Source organism: Microtus ochrogaster, chromosome 10 (assembly GCF_000317375.1).
Source record: "Microtus ochrogaster isolate Prairie Vole_2 chromosome 10, MicOch1.0, whole genome shotgun sequence".
In the NCBI taxonomy this organism is placed as follows: Eukaryota; Metazoa; Chordata; class Mammalia; order Rodentia; family Cricetidae; genus Microtus; species Microtus ochrogaster.
In genome coordinates, this window is record NC_022016.1 from 47,131,308 (window position 1) to 47,148,457 (window position 17,150).

The window sequence follows — 17,150 nt, forward strand, 5'->3', positions numbered from 1 at the left end:
AGGAGCCCCTCCCAGGGGCACACATAAGAACATTCACAACTTCCCAGAAGGGCCAGAGTGGCTTTTAAAATTAGCTTCGCTAACCAGATCTGGTTATTTCAGGAGGCCCCATCCTGGGATGTCCCCTCAATAGGGCAGGCTCAGGGGGGAGGGAGGAAGGGAAGGTGAACCTCTACATTCCAGGGTCCCTGGCTGAGCGCCCCCTGCAGCCTGAGAAGCAGTGAGCAGCCAGGTCCTGGTCCCCTGGTACTGAACCAGCCTGCGCCTGCAGTCACCTCTTTTGGCAATGTCCTGGAGTTGGTCATAGATATCCAGGGACACCTCTGCTGTGGGGGTGGGGTGGTATGGGAGGACCCTCATTTTGGGCATGGATTCTGCACCAGGCATCATGCATGGCTCCTTACAAGTATAACAGTGTCCCAGACCATACGTAGGTTTGTCTGTGTCAAGGTGACACTTGGAGAGTCTTGCCCGCAGGGAACTAGGGATGCCAGGGATGCGAGGTGCCCCCACTGTCTCCTGGGGCAGGAGCTGTTGTTTCCAGCACCAGGGTTATTTCTAACAGAGCCCGTTGCTTCCCGGACCTGGTACCCCCCGCCCTAGCCTTAATTCCAGCCTCGGGTTAGTGTCCTGGCTTGCTCTCCCCACCTCAGAACCAAGGGCAGGCATAGAACTGGCACGGGGACAAGAGAAACAGCACTGTCCACTTTGATCCCAGAGGCAGGATCCATCCTCGGCCTCCCTGAGCCCCACCTTGGAGCTAGAGAGGAATGGCTTGGGCCATGCACTGCGGCCTGGAGCCTTCTTCACGCTGCACCACTGGCGCAAACAGGCAGGGGAGAGGTAGGGCCTGGCCAGGGCTTGCTCTCCTGGCTATTCACCTGTTTTTGTTGCAGGGCCCTGCTGCTCCAGCTCAGCTCTGGGATAGAGCAGGAAAGTGGGTACACAATTGAGCAAAGTCCCAGAAAGGGATGCTCAGCCCAAAAGCCTGCGGTGCTGAGGCTCAGGGAAGCGTTCCCAAAGTCTCCCAACTATACCTGTGTGTGGAGTCAGCCCCTGGGACAATGTCCTCTGGACACAGACTGGACTGCATCCTCTGAAGGCTTAGCAATAAGGATGTCTACGGGTACCTCTGTTCAGAGGCCCTATCAACTCTGCTGCTGTCCCCAACCCCCGTGCGCTAGTGTCTGAGCCCTGTGGCTTCAGCGGCACCAAGACCACCATGGTGAGGCCTCATTCAATGAGACCTCATACCAGGGACCACAGAAGAGGAAGTGGAAGGCCAGATGCCTCCTTCGCCTCCCTGAGCCCCACCTTGGAGCTTGAGAGTAATGAATGGCCAAGGTCACCAGGAGAATGAACTCAGAGTCCATGTCCAGGAAGCTCTGTAGGCCTTAGGCTGGGGCGGAATGCACAGCGGAGCTGAGCTGGTGGGAGATGGGGTGACCTAGGAGGGGAACCACCAAGCCAGGGCAGCTTGGAGCCAAACCCTGCTGGTCAAGCCTGGAATCTGGGTATGAGTCACGGTCCCTGGGTGGCCTGAGGCAGCCGAGGGTCATAGCAGGACCCTGTCAAGAAAGGCATGGTACATCTTAGCCTCCCAGTGTCCCACTGGGAAGGTGAGAGTGAGGTAGGGACACCAAACTTCTAGAGAAGCTGAGCATGGCTACTCCCTCTGAGCTCAATTGGATAGCTTAAATTCAATGTCCCACTCATGAGTCTCCTGTGGCTCTGTCCCTGAAGAAACCCATCCTCCATGGTGCCTCCAACCAGTTGGGACCATCAGACTCCATCAGCAGCCACCACAGCTCGAAGTGACTCCACTGTCATCCTGGGCTTGGCATTCATGGCCATGTGCTCTCTGGCCCCACCCTAGCCGATCTCCTTGTCCCTTCTAGGATGGTCCTGACTTTGGGCCCCTCCCAATTTGAGGTGTTCTCCAGCCTCTATACACCCAGGACCATCTCCCAGAGACCTCTTCCTCCTCCACCCTGTGGCTGGTAGTTCTACACTGTGACCGCCTGAAGCTGGGACATTGACCTTGTCTCTGTCCCTGCTGGCAATCCTTTGGTGCCCCCTGGTAGCCACATAAGGGAAACCCTCGGGATTTGTGGGTATGAGCTCAAGGAAAGGAGTGTGTCTAGTCGGGGTTTACACAAAGCCAGGCTCCACTCGCAGTACAATAGCGATAAATAGAATTTATTTTGTACAACCCTTACCGACATACATGTAGCCACAGGGCTTCCAAAGTGGGTGTTGGGGCATGGCTCCTAATAGTGAACGGATACACACACACAGACGTGGCTCACAGCAGCTATGCCTGGCAGCCCCTGCCACTGCAGTGGTGGGAAGGGGATGGCCTGCACTCCAGACCAGCTGAGACCCCTCAGCCCAGAACGCCCAGGAGCGTGGGGTGGCAGGGTTAAGCTGGGTGCTGGATGAGGAGCCAGGGAGGACCCTCTTCCCAACAGGGGACACTTGGCCATCGTGTGGAGGCAGTGACAGGACGTTGGCAGGTCTGTGGTAAAGCTGGGGGCTCAGGAAAGGTGACAGGTACAACAGCCCCAGCCCTTTAGCCCACCTGGGGCCTCAGGAAGCAGTTGGTATAATAGGAGGTCCCCAGGAGGACTAATGGCCCCCTTCAGGGCGGGTGCATGAAATGGGTCTTCAGTGACCTCTAAAATAGTCTTGTCCACTTGCAGCAGAGATGCCCCGGGAAGGAGAGTGCCTTGCCCAAGGTCCCACAGCAGAAGCCCCACAGGACTCCCTGCTCAGTGCTCCCTCTGAACACTCTGCACACCTGCTGCTTCTACGGTGGAGTGTGTGCTCGCCATGTTCCCTCTCCTCCTACTCTGCTCCCCAGGACTCCACAAGGGAATCCAGGGGACGAGGCCCAGGTAGGGGCAATCCAGGGCCAAAGTCCCTGCCCACACCCAGAGCCCCAGTCTGGGGTGGGGGGTGGGGTGATGCCGGCAGCATCCACTCCCAGCTCTGGATGGCTCCGCCCTGCGGAGACAGCCCAGATGGGTGGGCCAGGGGGGTTGGAGGCAGGAGTACCAGGGGCTGGGGTGGCTGTGGGGCAGAGGACCAGCTGCCTGGATGTGGTGCAGCATCTTCTCCTTGTGCTTCTGAGGCCTCATCTGCAGGGAAAGGGAGATGAACTCAGAGGAAGAGGACAACAGCCTGGGAGGACCAGGCATGGGCTCCTTCCATCCATGGGTATCCCCACCCTTCCCCAGAGTCCATGATCGCCCAGTTCCTTTTGGCTCCATCAAGCTCCCCAACAACTAATAGGCAGAGCTGTGGCAGCACTATGAGTGCCACTGCAAATATAGGGAAACTGAGGCCAAGAAGCACCAAGACTAGCCCTGGTCCCCAGTCACCAAGGCACGAGATTCACCCTCCTTCACCCCATAGGATCCAGTAAGTACTGGCTGACCTGCTCAGTCCCGCCTTCTGATGAGGTGGCAGCTAGCAGCCCTGTGGGGACAGATACAGCCAGAGGTGGGGGCAGGAGACACAGAGAACCAAAAGTCATTGGATGAGCCCAAGTCCTCCTGGCCTAGAGGGGCATCCCAGCCATTGGGGTCCCCTTGCTCCCTGGGTCCCTGTCCCCAATCAGCACTACCCTCTCCCAGGAGAGGTCCCTCATACCATCTGGGGTGTGTGCTGCTCAGATGTTTCCAGTTGGATCTTGATCTCGGGACACGCAGGGTCCCCCGACTTGCCGGCGTCTGGGTGGGGTGATCGTGTGAGGCCTGGGAAAGGGGGCAGGAGGGAGCCACCTCACTGGCCAAGAGGAGGCACCAAGGAGATGCAGGCATGGATGGGTGGTTGGTACTGGGGTTCCCCAACCCTGCCAAATCCCTCCCTTAGAGATCCTCACTCTTAACTCACCTCCCAGTTACCCTTTATTGTCCTGTGAGACCAGTCCACCTGCCCTGGACCACTGTCCCTGCCCTCTGTGCCCGGCCCTCTCCCCCCCGACGCAGCTATCCTGGTACCTGGAGAGCTGCCCCCGCTCGCGGTGCTCACACTGTCGTCCAGCCATGTGCTGTAGAGGAAGGAGTCCCGCTTATGGGAAGTTCCTGAGGATGACACGCTCTCCTGGGGAAGGGGGGGAGGTCAGCCCCACCCACAGCCCCCACCCACCCCCATCCCTCGTTCATTCAGCACACATCTGCGTATGTTCTCCTGGTCCGGGTCTCAGGGATAGAACAGACCCAGTCCCTGACCTCAGGGAGCTTGAAGTCTCAGAGGTCAAGAGGCTGTGAAGAACCCTGTAACTCCACTCTAGAAGGTCAGCGGGCAGGGCCTGTGTCTGCCAGGGTACAGGCCAGGCCAGTAGCAGGTACCCACTAGAAGTTAGTTAGATGAAAACAGCCAAGGTGCCGAAGGTGAGGCCCAGGCCACAGGGAGAGTGTGACTCGGCCTGGCCAAGGGGAGAAGGGAGGAAGATGAGAGCAGTGGGTGCGAAGGCCTGAGGGTGGGATCAGCCCGTGACAGTTAGGGACTGCGGAGGGGCTCAGAATGTCTGAAGGAATGAGACAAGGGCAGAAGGAGCACCTGGGCCCTCGGGGGTCTCTGTGGACAGCACTTGGGAGCCATGGAAAGCTAAGATTTGTCTTTATCTCCTCTGAGCTGGGACACCACCCCCCACCAACACCTCAGTCACAGCCAGGCTTATTCCTCTGCCCTATGCACCTCCAGAGGCCCAAGAGGCCCCATCCCACCGCTGTGGGGGCCCTAGTCCCCCAGGCTTCTCACCAGGCCTGTGTCATCGCCGTCCACACCTTCCGTCTCCTCCACCACGCTGGCGAAGCTGCTGGCACTGGATGAGGATCTGGAAAAGCCTTGCAGCGCTTCCGCTCTCTGGGCAGCCGACTCCACTCTGCCACACAGTGCCGTCAGCCAGCAGCCACGGCGGGCGCTGCCCCTCGTTCCCTTGTCCCCCACTCTCTCCAGGGAAGCTCAGCCAGGAGCCCCCAGCCAAGCACCCTCTGGCTGCCACTACAGCTCTTCCAGCCCCTTAGCTTCCATGTTGTCGCCCTCTGGTGGTGGCTCCTCACTGCCCCAGGGACAGTCTGATGGCTTTGGCTTGATACTCAGTAACTGTGACGCTTAGTGGCTCAGTCTAGTAACACTCACTGGTCCCCTGAGATAGTCTGTGATTATGGGACCCATCTCACAGACACGGCAGCACAAGGAGGGTGGCACTCAGCCTCAGGTCACTCAGCTAAAGGCAGGACAGGGACTTGGGACTCTCACACTCAGGGCCTTTGTGTCTCCTGCCCCAAGTCTTCCCTGTTGCAAAAATTCCACAACCCAATTTTGTCCCTGCTCAGCAGTCTGACTCTCCAGCTCATGATGCTGAGACCTTGACCATGAGCTCTTGACCCCCACCCCCACCCGACCCCAGCAGGGACCAGCCCAGCAGAGTAGCAGCCTCCTCGGGCCTCCCTGCTTCTGGTCCCGCCCACTTGCCAGCCTCTCTCAACATAGGTTTTTCTCCTATTTCAGATAAAACTCAAAGCTCTCCCAGAGCCTCCAGAGCGATAAGCAGGTCCCTGCCCACCTTCTGACCTTGTCCCTACCCCCCCCCATGGTCCAGTCCCCCAGTTTGCTCCAACTGCCAGCGGGCTTTCTTTCTACCCATCAGACATGCCTCAGGGCCTTTGCACTTGCTGGCCCCTCCCCAGAACCCTATCTCCACCAGGTTCATCAGTTCCTCCCTCGGCTCTCTGTCTAAAGACCCATTAAGGACACCTCCTTCCTTCCTGCACCCCTGCTAGCGACCCTGCTCTCTGTGCAGATATGGTTTGTTAGGTATATTGTCCAGGCCAGCAGCTCTGTGGCCCCACGGGCACGCACACAGCTTGCCACTGTGTTCTGGAATACAGAGTGGGCACAGCATGCACGAGGCACTCAGTGGAACACCAGAAAACAAAGGAGAGGCTTCCTCCCCTGAGCCCAGTGGACCTGAAGCCCTACCTGTTCTTAGTTGTGGGCATCTCCGGGGAGCTCTGAGTGGAAGAGTTCTCTGACTTGGGCTCCTGTGAGACATGCCCGCTGTCTGGGGTCTTCTGACCAGCTGGAGGGCTCTCCCTGCAGGGCACACGGGGGCAGGGGGGGGACTCAGTAGGGTAGAATGAGGCCCAGGCAGTGAGGTATGGTCATGGGCATGGTGTGGCCTTAGATGGGGTAGCTGTCCCTTCCTCTTCATGTCACAGTCTCCTAAAGGATGCCCAGCCAGGACTTGGCTACACCAGGGCTTGGGCCCAGGATTTAGATTCTAAGTTCTGGTGGCATGAGACTCGGCTGGCCACTGCCTTGTGCTCATGACAAGGGACCTGCATGACAGCCCCAGGCTGCTGGCTGTTTTCCTATCGCACGCTTCTTGCTGCAATGATGCATCTCAGAGAAGCACATGCTTGGCATGTCCAAGGCTACACAGCTGAAGCAGGCTGAAGACCTCTTCTCTGCTTTCTGGGCTCAGCCTTGCCCACGGGCATTCACAGACGCTGCCAGCCTCTCTCACTGGCTGGATGGACTGGGCAGGCTGTTTCTCGATCTGAAAGGTGTCGGTCCCAGGGAACCAGTGGAACTACTGTCAAAGCGCTTCTTCCTGAGTGAGAGCTCTCACGGGAGGGTTATGAGGCAGAGAACAGGCGCTGGTCAGGGTGGGCTAGTCAGCTAGGTGCCCCTGCAGGTCAGGGTGAGCCAGCAGGCTGAGTGCCCCTGAGAGCCAGGGTGAGAGGTGCGCTGGTACCCCTGAAGATCACGGTGGGTGGTGGGCTGGTGCCCCCTGCAGGTCAGGGTGGGCGGCGCACTAAGTGCTCTGATGGGTCAGGCTCCCACTCACCCACCTCTTCTCCTGCACCTCCTGTATGTTCTCGATGCCAATGGCGCTGCTGCGGCGGGAGCCAAATGGACCAGACTTCTTCCTTGTGGGGCTCTTCCCAGGGACAATCAGGGACTGTGGGGAGAGACTCCGACTCAGTGCCCACCTGCCTTGCATTCCCAGTGGCCCCACCTCCCCCTGGGGCCCTGCCACCGCGCCCTGAAGCCAACAGGTGATGAGCAAGAAAGGAGAGAAAATGTGCTTTCCGGAGGGAGGGCTGCCTGATAGATGGGCAGGCTCAGAGAGGGCCAGTGCTGCTCCGGAGAACACAGAGCATGGCTGTGCTGGACCTTAGTCCGAGAAGGGCAGGGTTAGGGTTAGGCCACTAGGGTTAGGAGGAAGGACAAATCCTCAGACTCTTGCCCCTGGGCCTCATGGGAGTTGCAGCCTAAAAGTAGTCGTGAGAAAGCAGTGGTAACCCCAGCCCCTGCCAGGGCACCTGCATCCTCAGATTTCAGGTTCTGTCCCCCGAGTAAGGACACCCCCCTTTACACACACTATGGCGGGAAGCCCGGCATCAGAAGCGTTGGGAGGTAGCAAGTGGTCCCTGTGGGGGTATGAAGGGAGGGACAGGACCTGCAGGCAGCTCGTGGTGTGGAGGGGACACAGGGAGAGAAGGATGGTGCTTCATGCAGAACCGGCAATATTGGGAGACGTGCAGCTGGGCAGAGGGTCTTTGAGTACCAGATCCCGGCAAGGACCCAGTCCGGGTTCTAGGGGCCAGGCCAGGGCCTGGGGACTCTGACCAGGTCCCAGTATCACCAGAGCTGTGGCACTCTGCCCTGCACGCCCTTGGGCCTGTCCCGGGAAGGGGGCAACGTCCCCAATATGGCCTCCGTCCTGAGAGCGAGCAGAGAAGAGCGCGTGCAGGTGCAGGCAGCTCCAGAGCCGCGGCCCCTGGGTGGGATGACAACCTCTTCCACAGCTCCTATGCCTAAGGCGCTGCCCCGGCGTCCGAATCTACTCGCGCTTTTCCCGGGAATAAGCAATGACTGGCGTGGGGCAGAGAGGTACACAGTGGAGGGAGAGAGAACACAGAAGGATGGAGAGAGAGAGAGAGAGAGAGAGAGAGAGAGAGAGAGAGAGAGAAACAAGGGGAGCAGTGGCAGGTGGGTACCGCAAGAGCACATGACACGGGCAGAGAGAAACCAAGGGGTAGGGAGGGACAGTGGGCCACAGTGGGGCAAGGGAGGTGAGACAGGGAGAGTTGGAGGAGGTGCAAGCGGACAGGGACGAGGAGGAATGGCAGATGGCGAAGGGAGAGAAGGATGAGGAGACAGGAAGGGTAAGAAAAGGAAACCACATGAAGAGAGGGAGAGTTGTGCAAAAACAAAAACAGAAATGGGTCTGGTTACTGCCACGGCAGGTGCTGCTGGCTTGGTCCTAACCCGGGGCCCCTCCACAGCCACCCCCAGGAGGCCAGGCCACTCCACAGGCACGAAGGGAGGGGCTGAGAACCTGGGTTGGGGAGAAGTTGGGCCAGTTCCTAGATGACAATGGACTTGGTGACCACTGGACAGCAGAGACCTCACTTTGCTCCCCTGGCCAGACCAGACCACACGAGAGATGGTAGGGAGAGGGGAGACTCCCGCCACATGACACAGCCACACAGCACGAAGCACAGAGCCTGGCATGCAGCAGACAGGAAGAGAAGAGTGGGCGGTTGGGTAGGTACACGGATGGATGGACCGGTGGATAAACAGACAGATGAATGGCTGGGAAGATGGATGGATGTGTACGTGGGTGGATGGACAGGTGGGTAGATGGATGCATGGATGAGTAGTATGATGGGTAGACGTGTTGTTGTATGGACAGATGAACGGATAGATGCAGAGGTGGGTGGATGGGTAGGTGGATGTGTCAGTGCATTAATGGGTAGATGTATGGGAAGGCCAAGGGCAGAGCAATGGGGGCAGTGTCTAATGTGGCCACTAGATGGCGCAAAGGAACTAAATCATAACATAGGTTTGTAACATTTGCTGAGTGTGAGGGGGGGCACACTCCTGCAGAGCCTGGCAGACAATTAGTAATCATAGAGAAGGGATTCGTTCAGGAGAAGCCCACACAGAAGCCCAGTTCCAGACACATAAAAGACAGTCACAGGCATTGAGGCCCTGGCTGCCACAAACACAGAATGCCACACAAGAAATGTCCACACAGCAACATACATCCTGACAGACAGCAGGCATCCCCCAATAATCAGGGCTTAGCACACATCACTTGTTCACATAGCAGCCCAAGTCCTGACACACAGTAGGTGCTTACGCAAAAGCCCAGGGTTGGGGCACAGAGTAGGTGCTTACAGAGTAAGTGCCCACACAGCAGCCCAGTTTCCAACACACAGTAGGTGCTCACACAGCAGCCCGTGGGGGGGCACATAGTAGGTGCTCACAAAGTCATGTCCACACAGCAGCCCAGGTCCCAACACACAGTGATGCCCACAGCCTGACATACAGAGGTGCTTCCAGAAACCTAAGGCTTGACAGTAAATGCCCACACAGCAGCCCAGTTCCCAGCACACAAAGGACAGCAGGAGTTCAGTAAGGGTCAGGACACAGAGGCTGCAGAAAGTCACACCCAAATAAACAAACGGCCAGGTGGAGAAGGCCAAGGGGGTGGGGAACAGTATCCCAGTATCCTGATTGGGGCACTTGGACATTGAGAATAGTGTCTATACCAAGTCCAGTGCCCATGACGGACACATGAACAACAGGGCCATGGGAGGTGGTAAGGCCAGGCCTTAGGAGGCAGGGGAAACCAAGGGCCCGGGGTGAGGGGAGCAAGAGGTAGGAGGGCAGGGGGAATGGGGTGACACTCACTATTCCAGCTGCCTTGGCCAGGTCAGGGTTGTTGGGGGTGAAGCTCCCACTGTGGCTCGTAGACACGGTGTTGGGCTTCTTGTTGCTCAGTCCCATGGCATCCATGGACTGGCTCCGGCTCCGGATGACCCTCTGTGAGAACGGGGGTGGGCGTAAAGGAGGTATGGGCTTTCTGGGAGCCTCTAACCTTTGGGGAACCTCAGGGATACACGCATCCGGTCCCTCCCCACCAGTAGCACTCAGGGTGAACCTCGGAAGCCCCACCGCTTTGTGACATAGCAGTTTCCCTGTGTGCCACACAAGAGGCAGGGATACAGAGTGCTTAGGAGTAGCTGGGCTTCGGATGCCTCACCGGCATGTTGTCTCGTGGATGTCATGAGGAAGACAGGCAATACTGAGTATGTACATAACTGACTGCTCCTCGGGAGCCCTGTGGGACCCTCTTAGGGTTCTTTCCCCCTCTTTCTGTCCATTTCCAGACCATGCTAGACCAAATGCTTCCTCAGGAGCCAGACAGTGTATACAAACTCTGCCATCCAAGCCTTCCACAAGACAGTGGGACTGTCTAATGCGCACATTACCCAGGAGAAAACCTAGGCAGAGGGGAGCCTGGGGCCCATAGGGCCAAATCCTGTGCCCTTCCCTGCAGACTCCATTGCCTTGGAGGCATGCTTTGACCTAATCCAGGGCCCCTACTTAGAACTAGCCAGATGAGAAACTTCTAGATCCTGTGTTCAATCCATGGGTCCCTGGCTCTGGTGGCAGGGCCAGGGCTCTCTAGACCAATTTGTTGGTATCCTTTGTGGGCCACTGGACTAATCTCCCTATAGGAACCTACAGTTCCCACTGCAGCTGAGCCTGGGTGAGGCCACCTCCCACCGGTGGACTTGGAGGAGCAATCACTGCCTAGTGTCCAGCACCCAGCAGCTGGTGAGTTCAGGCCCCATCCAAAGGCGGGGGCAGAAGTCCCCTTCCACTTCCTAGCTCTAGTTTGTCCTTGCTCTGGTAGATGGAGCAGGCATTTATACCCACATTATGCTAACCTGTTTTACAAATAATTAAAAAACGTTTGTGCATGATGGGCTGTCACAACCCCCATTTCCCCACTCAACAGATAAACTGAGGTTTGGAGCAATGCCCGAGCTGGTAAGTGGCAGGACTGAGCTGGAAACACAGGGACTCCATACTCTCAGCTAAATCACATAGTACCAGGGGAGGTCACACAGCAAGCTCCCTCTGCAATGTCACCCGGTCCACATATGGGGCGGGCTCTCTCTACAACATATGCCTCCTGAGCCCATTTCTTAGAGACATGACAAACCCCCTCCCCTCTTTTTTGCCCTCAGACTTGGCAGTCACAGTCCGTGACACCAGTGGCTCCTTGCTGCTGTCTGGAGGACTCCAGCCTTTGATGGGGCTCCCAGGTAGATCCTCCCCTGAGTCCCTCCAGCCATTAACTGTACCCCAAACCAGAGTCCCACTTTATACTCTTCCTCCTGACTCAGACTGCCCAAAGCACAGAGCACATCTCCAGATCTCAATGCACCTGAAAGTGTAGGTCCACCAAGCTACGTCCTAATCCTAGCCACACTTCTAAGCAGAGACACAAGTCCTCAGCCAGACCCTGCCTTAGCTCCATCCCCAGGACTCAGAACAAGACCTGCCCTAACCCACCTCCAGCCATATCTCCCTCACAGAACCCCACCTCCTCAGACCCCAATTCTAGGACTAGGGCCACAGCCCCTCTCCAGGCCCATCCACACCCGGCTGCCTCGAGCTGTCATGTCCCATTCCTTCTCCATCAGCCTCAGCCTGCCCGAGCCCCATCCTGCCACGGTGGAGCCCAGGGCCTTCACCTTGAAAGACTCGAAGAAGCCGCCGCCACCGCTTCCGTTCTCCATCTTATCATCGTCGCCACCCAGGCCCATCATGGACTGGCTGTGGATGTGGAGTTCCTCATAGAGTGTCTCCAGAAGGGCAACACGCGTCCGCTCCTGTGAGTCGGCCATGAGAGACCCCAGAGATCAACCCCTGACCTGGCAATTACAATCCTAGCTTCACCTACCCTGTGCGAGGCATGCCGAGGTCCTTAGGTACTTGCGCTGGCTTCCCCAATTCTCTAGCTCCCTCCTCCTGCATGGCATCTTCCTCCTCCAGCCCATGTGGACACTGGCCTCTGCTGCCTCTCACTTCACCCGTATCTCTGTCCGCCCCAGTCAGCCCCCCAAAGTCAAGGTCTGAGCATGCCTTCCCCCTCCAGGGTGGGGAGCATCCATCCCTCCAGTCCACATTACCTCCAGTTTGGCAAACTTCTCTGCTTTATAGCAAGCATACTCAGCGTTGATCAACTTCGTCAGCAGAAATTCCTGGAACTCAGGCCCCTGGGAGCCCCCAGAGTGGAGGAGACAAAAGGAGGGTCAGAAGAACACTAGAGAAAGGAGCTGAGCTCGGTGAGTATGACTGGAGCTCCCGATCCGTGCCCTATTGGGGCCTGAGGTCACCCTCTCCACTCCCAGAGGGCTTCTCCTTGGACTCAGCTCTCTAGCTGGGCACTACAGGGGATTCTGTATCTCTGATGGAACCCCCCAACTTGGGAGGGCCCAGCAGAACATGCAGGAGGAGGGAAGGATCAAACCAAGGTTTGCCCTGTGTAGCTAGTGAGGGGTTGACAGGGACATGTGTACACCCTCCCCCAAAGAAAGGACAGACCGACCAAGAGAGAAGAGATGAAAGGCCACAGTCAGCTAGTGAAAATGCCAAACAGCCGTGCAGTGTACTCTGTGACCTTGCAGAATAAGTCACAGCATTTATCAAGACAAAGAGAGGCAGCTCAGCTGAAGGGTGAAGGGGAACCTAGATTCCCAGTACAGAGTTGGCCTTCGGGTTCTCCCACTTCAGTCCTGCTCCGGGCCAGGGAAGCAGGGCTGCCTCTCACCTTCCTGAACACAGCAGGGTCCGGGAGGGGGGGGCCAAAGAAGGGCACGTCATCTCTTGCGGTGACAGAGACCTAGAAGGAGAGGAAGCTGTTTCTGTGGGGTCCAGAGCCCACCCTACTCACAACATCTAGGACCCCTAAATCGGTCCATGGGGTTCAGGAGGCTCTGGGGCTGCCCAGAGAGGGAACCTTCTAAGCCAGAATTCCAGCTCCTCCAGCCACTGCCCCGAGTCTGCAGGGTGGGGCTGGTCAGGGAACTGCAGGAGGACCTGAAAGCTCAGGAGGGGGTAAGAACAGACAAAATGGGAGCTAAGTGGCCCCTCTAAAGAGGGGCCTTCCTTCCTCACAGCCCACAAGCCCTGGGAAGCCCCAATTTCACCTACCTTGTAGAGGGGACCATCGGGGCCGCCCCCCTCTGCCTGCACCACTACGTAGGCGTGCAGAAAGTTGGATGCAATCATGTCCGGCACGAAGGGTGTGTTCTCATCCTGGAAGACCACGGCGACGATGTCGTTTCCAATATGCCGCTTCCGCTGCAACTGAGCACAGCGCCACAGGCGTTCACAGCCTGGCCATGCAGGGTGTGGGATGGGGGTGCCCAGAGGGTGTGGGGTTGGAGGGGAGACGGGGCAATCAGAGAGCACACCTAGGGATGTGTGCTCCTGCCCACCCTCAGTATGGCAGACTTGTCTTAAGATTATTCCTGTTTCCTTGGATACCTCTGACAGATGAGAAAATGGAAGCTGAGAGAAGATTGATTCCAAGGCCTCTCGATGCCCTCGGGGACTTGAACCCAGGTCTTGAACCCGGGTCCCACCTCTCAGCCCCTCCCCTATCTCAATCCTATCTCAACACCCGCAAACATACTCCATCACTGGAAAATGAAATTAGTGTTGCTAAAAGGGAAAAACAAAAGAAGAAGCCAGTAAGAATAACAAGGCTCCATCATTTATAACCCTTTTAGCACCATGGGCTGGGGACCGGAGTCAAGCAGATGCCCTGATGGGAACGCTCAAAACAAGGTAAACTGAATTTTGAGCTTAGGGCTAAGAACATGCCTGAACTCCCTGTTCTTCATGGGACTCCCCACTTCCTTTTGTTAGCAACTTGGCAGCCTGTCATTGTATCTTAAAAGAGGTTCCTAACTCCTGGCTCTAAATCTCAGGACCCCCACGTGACCCCACCAAGCCTCTTGTTCCCGCCGTGTAAATCTGCTCTAGTCACATTCCCTCTCCCTTTAACTCATCTACCTTGTAGATGTCATTATTATCATCGCTCCACAGAGGCAGAAGCCAGGGCTTTCCTACCCCCCCCCCACCTACAGCCCACCCTGATGGGGGGGGAACAGGGAAACAAGTCATTTCCGCATCTGTATGCCAGGGCCAGTGCTGAGGCTACCACGATGGACGCGGGACAGACAAGTGAATGGGATCACAGGTGACTGTAGGAAACAGGTAGTTGGGTGCCCAGGCTACCTGCTGGGCGTCCCCTTCTGTGTATGGCAGCTTGGTGGACACGTGAAACATGATCTCCTTGTTGCGGAAGTTGCAGTACACGGACTCGGTCCCGGTCTGCCCGTGAGTCACGTCCAGGCCTCCTCGGAACCTGTCCCCAGGCCCCCAAGGCCATGGCTCAGTCTCCAGCTCCAGTCAGGCCTCCCTGGGGCCAGGACGGGGCTCCCTCCCTGCTCAGGAACACGTCCTATCTGCTCTAGTCATCTGACCCTGGGACTCACCCCTTGAAGTCCTGCAATTTGACTTTCTGGCCCAGAAACTCAAGGAACTCCACGAAGGCGGGGCTTTCCTCATTGGTGCTGAAGAGTTCCTCTTCAGACGTCTGGGGGCCACAGAGAGGGGCAAAGTCGCAAAGCTGCATTTTCTGAGTGACCCTCCCTCAGTCCCACTTCCTCCCAGAGTGGCCATGGGCAGTCCCCAAGCTCCTGGGAAACAGTGAGTGTTCTGGCAGGTGACAGTTGAGACTGGGGGGCGGGGAGGGTGAGCCACAGGCTGGGCCAGGGGAAGGGTGGGTAAACACACCTGCCCCAGCTTCTGATAAATGACTCCGAACTTGAAGTTATTGCTGATAACGTGTTCATCAAAGGTGACGATGAGCCTGGAGGCCTGCGGGAGTGCCAAGTAGTGTGTGCTGGAAGCGTCACTGTGCTCTCCCTGCTTTCACCACATGCGCGGGCGCGCACACGCGCGCGCGCACACACACACACACACACACACACACACACACACACACACCCCATCCTCAAAACAAGGTCATAGGGATTCTCCACTGGTCCTCTGCTGCTCGCTTTCAGAGAGCTTCAGTCTTTTGCCTCTGATCAGCATCCTGCAGACCTGTGTAGGGCTGGGACCTGCCTCTGATTCTGTTGGATTTCCAAATTCTACCATGAGCCCTGCCTATTATAGCCAAGCTCACCCCAAACCACTCTGCAAGGCTCAGCTCACTCCCTGACACCTCAGCAAACTTCCTCATGCTCCTTGACAGTTCAGCCATCTTGCCTTGGGGCCCCAAGCAAGTGTCCTTCCTCACTCTCAACCTGTTTTCCCCACTGAAACCAAGATGTGGGATTTGATTTCTGAGATCCCTTCCTTCACCTATCAGGATTACAGCCTGATTTAAAATATTCAGCTAGGACACCCACCCCACCCCAGGATATTTCAAGGCCATGTCTTCCAGATGACAGAAGCCGTTGCACTTATGCCAGCATCGTCACAGCCATGGGAGCAGCAGGGTGGGGGCTCTAAGTACGTCTGTTGTGGGGACGCACTTACAGGGCTAACAGTGTTATTCGGTCTCCCTATATCCTCTAGAAGGCAAGGACCATGGAAAAGAAGTCTAGAGCACAGACTATCCTAGGAAGCTCTCCAGACAACGTGAGATATTCCATGCAGGAGCAAGGCTCCAGGTAAGCCCTCCTTATCTGCAGTGCATCCTTAGGTAAACACAGAACCCTTCTGTGCTTTCTACCGTACACTGTGGGCCATGTATGGTCATCAGGGCAAACAAAGAGGGCCCAGCCACAAAAGGTATCAATAGGTGCTCACTCCTCCTCCTCCCGCTGTCACACACCCTGGGTGAACAAACCAGGGCAGATACCTTGGGGTAGAGCACAGGGTAAAATCGATCCACGTTGACATCTTCACATACCAACTGCAAAAGACCAACAGGGAGGGGTGTGAGCCGGGGTCAAGGAGAAAGAAAGGGAGAGACTCTGCATCTTGGTAGGCAAGTCTAGGGAAGACAGCAGCGGAAAGGAGGGGGGATGGGCTGGTCTGGAAGCAACAGAGAAGAGTGAAAGACTGGGGGCCCTCACTGCTGCTCAGACTGGAGTTCAGAGAACTGGGGCCACCTGGGATCTGTGGGTGCTGTAAAGAGAGCTAGAAGCACAGTGCAGGTACCCAGGACTACACAGGGCAGCATGCACACTGGGTGACATCAGGGAAGAGGCTGCCCTTAGAAGCAGCTGCCATCAGGCCCAGGGACCCAAGAGGTTCATGGTTTCACCTTTGCCATCTGGACCACATTGGGGAACTCAGTGAGGCAGGAGATGGGAATGACGTCATGGTAGGTCCGACACTTGGTCCTGGGAGGAGAGAGCTACGTTGGTGAGAGATTCAACAGTGGAAAGACCTCAGGGGACCAAAGGTGACAGCAGGGCACCAAGCCTGGCTAAGGCACTACCTTGCTGTGTGGCCTCAGGCAAATTCTTGCTCCTTTCTGGGCCTCCATCAGGAAGGCAGGTACAGGGAGCTGTGCTCGAATTCTAGACCTTAGTCTTCCCTACTGTCTTGGGGTTCCCCCTTCCACTGCCCTTACCTAAGCAGTAGCCGCAGGTGCTCTTGATCCCCGATGACGTCGTACTTGAGAGAGAAGACCAGGTGGCCAAGAGCAGTGTCCAGAGAATAGTAATTGAAGTGCTCCTGCAGGAGGGGCAGGGGAAGTGAGGGAGAGGAGGTCTTGGCTTCTGGGAATCAGACAGTCAACTTGGTCCCAAGCAGCAGATACCATGGGCAACAGCAGACTCTGCATCAGATTGATCTGCCCCGTACCAGTCGGGCAGCCTGAGGAGCACCTCCATCACTCTCCTGCTCTATTAGCTGGGAGGGAGACCACTTACCTGGATGGGGCCCGGAAGTGAGGTACAGAGCCTGGCACTGTGCTCAAGAATGCCTGCTGGGACTTTATCTCTGGCTCCTTATCAACGTCGGAGCCACCCACATGTACATCTGTGTGTCTGTATGTATATGTATGTATGCCCCAGTCCCTAAGTACCCAGCAATCGCTCTACAAGAAAAGTCAACTAGCCAGGTGGTGGTGGTATATGCCTTAATCCTAGCACTGGGGAGGGCAGAGGCAGGTGGATCTCTTGAGTTTGAGGCCAGCCTGATCTACAGAGGGAGTTCCAGGACAGACAAGGTTATACAGAGAAGTCCTGTCTCAAAAAACCAAAAGACAGAGAGAGAAGGAAGGAAGGAAGGAA

General features: G+C 56.8%; 1 protein-coding gene across 13 annotated transcripts in view; it reads right to left on the reverse strand.

Annotated features, from left to right (window-relative positions):
• Positions 1-2,178: 2,178 nt before the first annotated feature.
• The window catches only part of Rap1gap (RAP1 GTPase activating protein), a 62,214-nt gene continuing 47,242 nt past the window's right edge, over positions 2,179-17,150 (reverse strand). For 4 of the 13 annotated variants that reach the window (XM_026781824.1, XM_026781818.1, XM_026781816.1 and 1 more), the window contains 19 exons: positions 16,487-16,590; positions 16,175-16,253; positions 15,767-15,820; positions 14,692-14,775; positions 14,391-14,491; positions 14,131-14,260; positions 13,039-13,194; positions 12,656-12,727; positions 12,015-12,101; positions 11,577-11,714; positions 9,721-9,852; positions 7,816-7,893; positions 6,867-6,976; positions 5,992-6,105; positions 4,768-4,891; positions 4,005-4,054; positions 3,655-3,789; positions 3,440-3,480; positions 2,179-3,140 (listed from right to left, as the gene is read on the reverse strand). In XM_026781824.1, coding sequence (XP_026637625.1) covers positions 3,444-3,480; positions 3,655-3,789; positions 4,005-4,054; positions 4,768-4,891; positions 5,992-6,105; positions 6,867-6,976; positions 7,816-7,893; positions 9,721-9,852; positions 11,577-11,714; positions 12,015-12,101; positions 12,656-12,727; positions 13,039-13,194; positions 14,131-14,260; positions 14,391-14,491; positions 14,692-14,775; positions 15,767-15,820; positions 16,175-16,253; positions 16,487-16,590 — 1,785 coding nt within the window. In that variant the 3' untranslated portion in view covers positions 2,179-3,140; positions 3,440-3,443. Of the gene's footprint in view, positions 3,141-3,439; positions 3,481-3,654; positions 3,790-4,004; positions 4,108-4,767; positions 4,892-5,991; positions 6,106-6,866; positions 6,977-7,815; positions 7,894-9,720; positions 9,853-11,576; positions 11,715-12,014; positions 12,102-12,655; positions 12,728-13,038; positions 13,195-14,130; positions 14,261-14,390; positions 14,492-14,691; positions 14,776-15,766; positions 15,821-16,174; positions 16,254-16,486; positions 16,591-17,150 lie in introns of all 13 variants that reach the window. The other 9 variants (XM_026781820.1, XM_026781823.1, XR_003377388.1 and 6 more) reach the window with 8 other exon arrangements.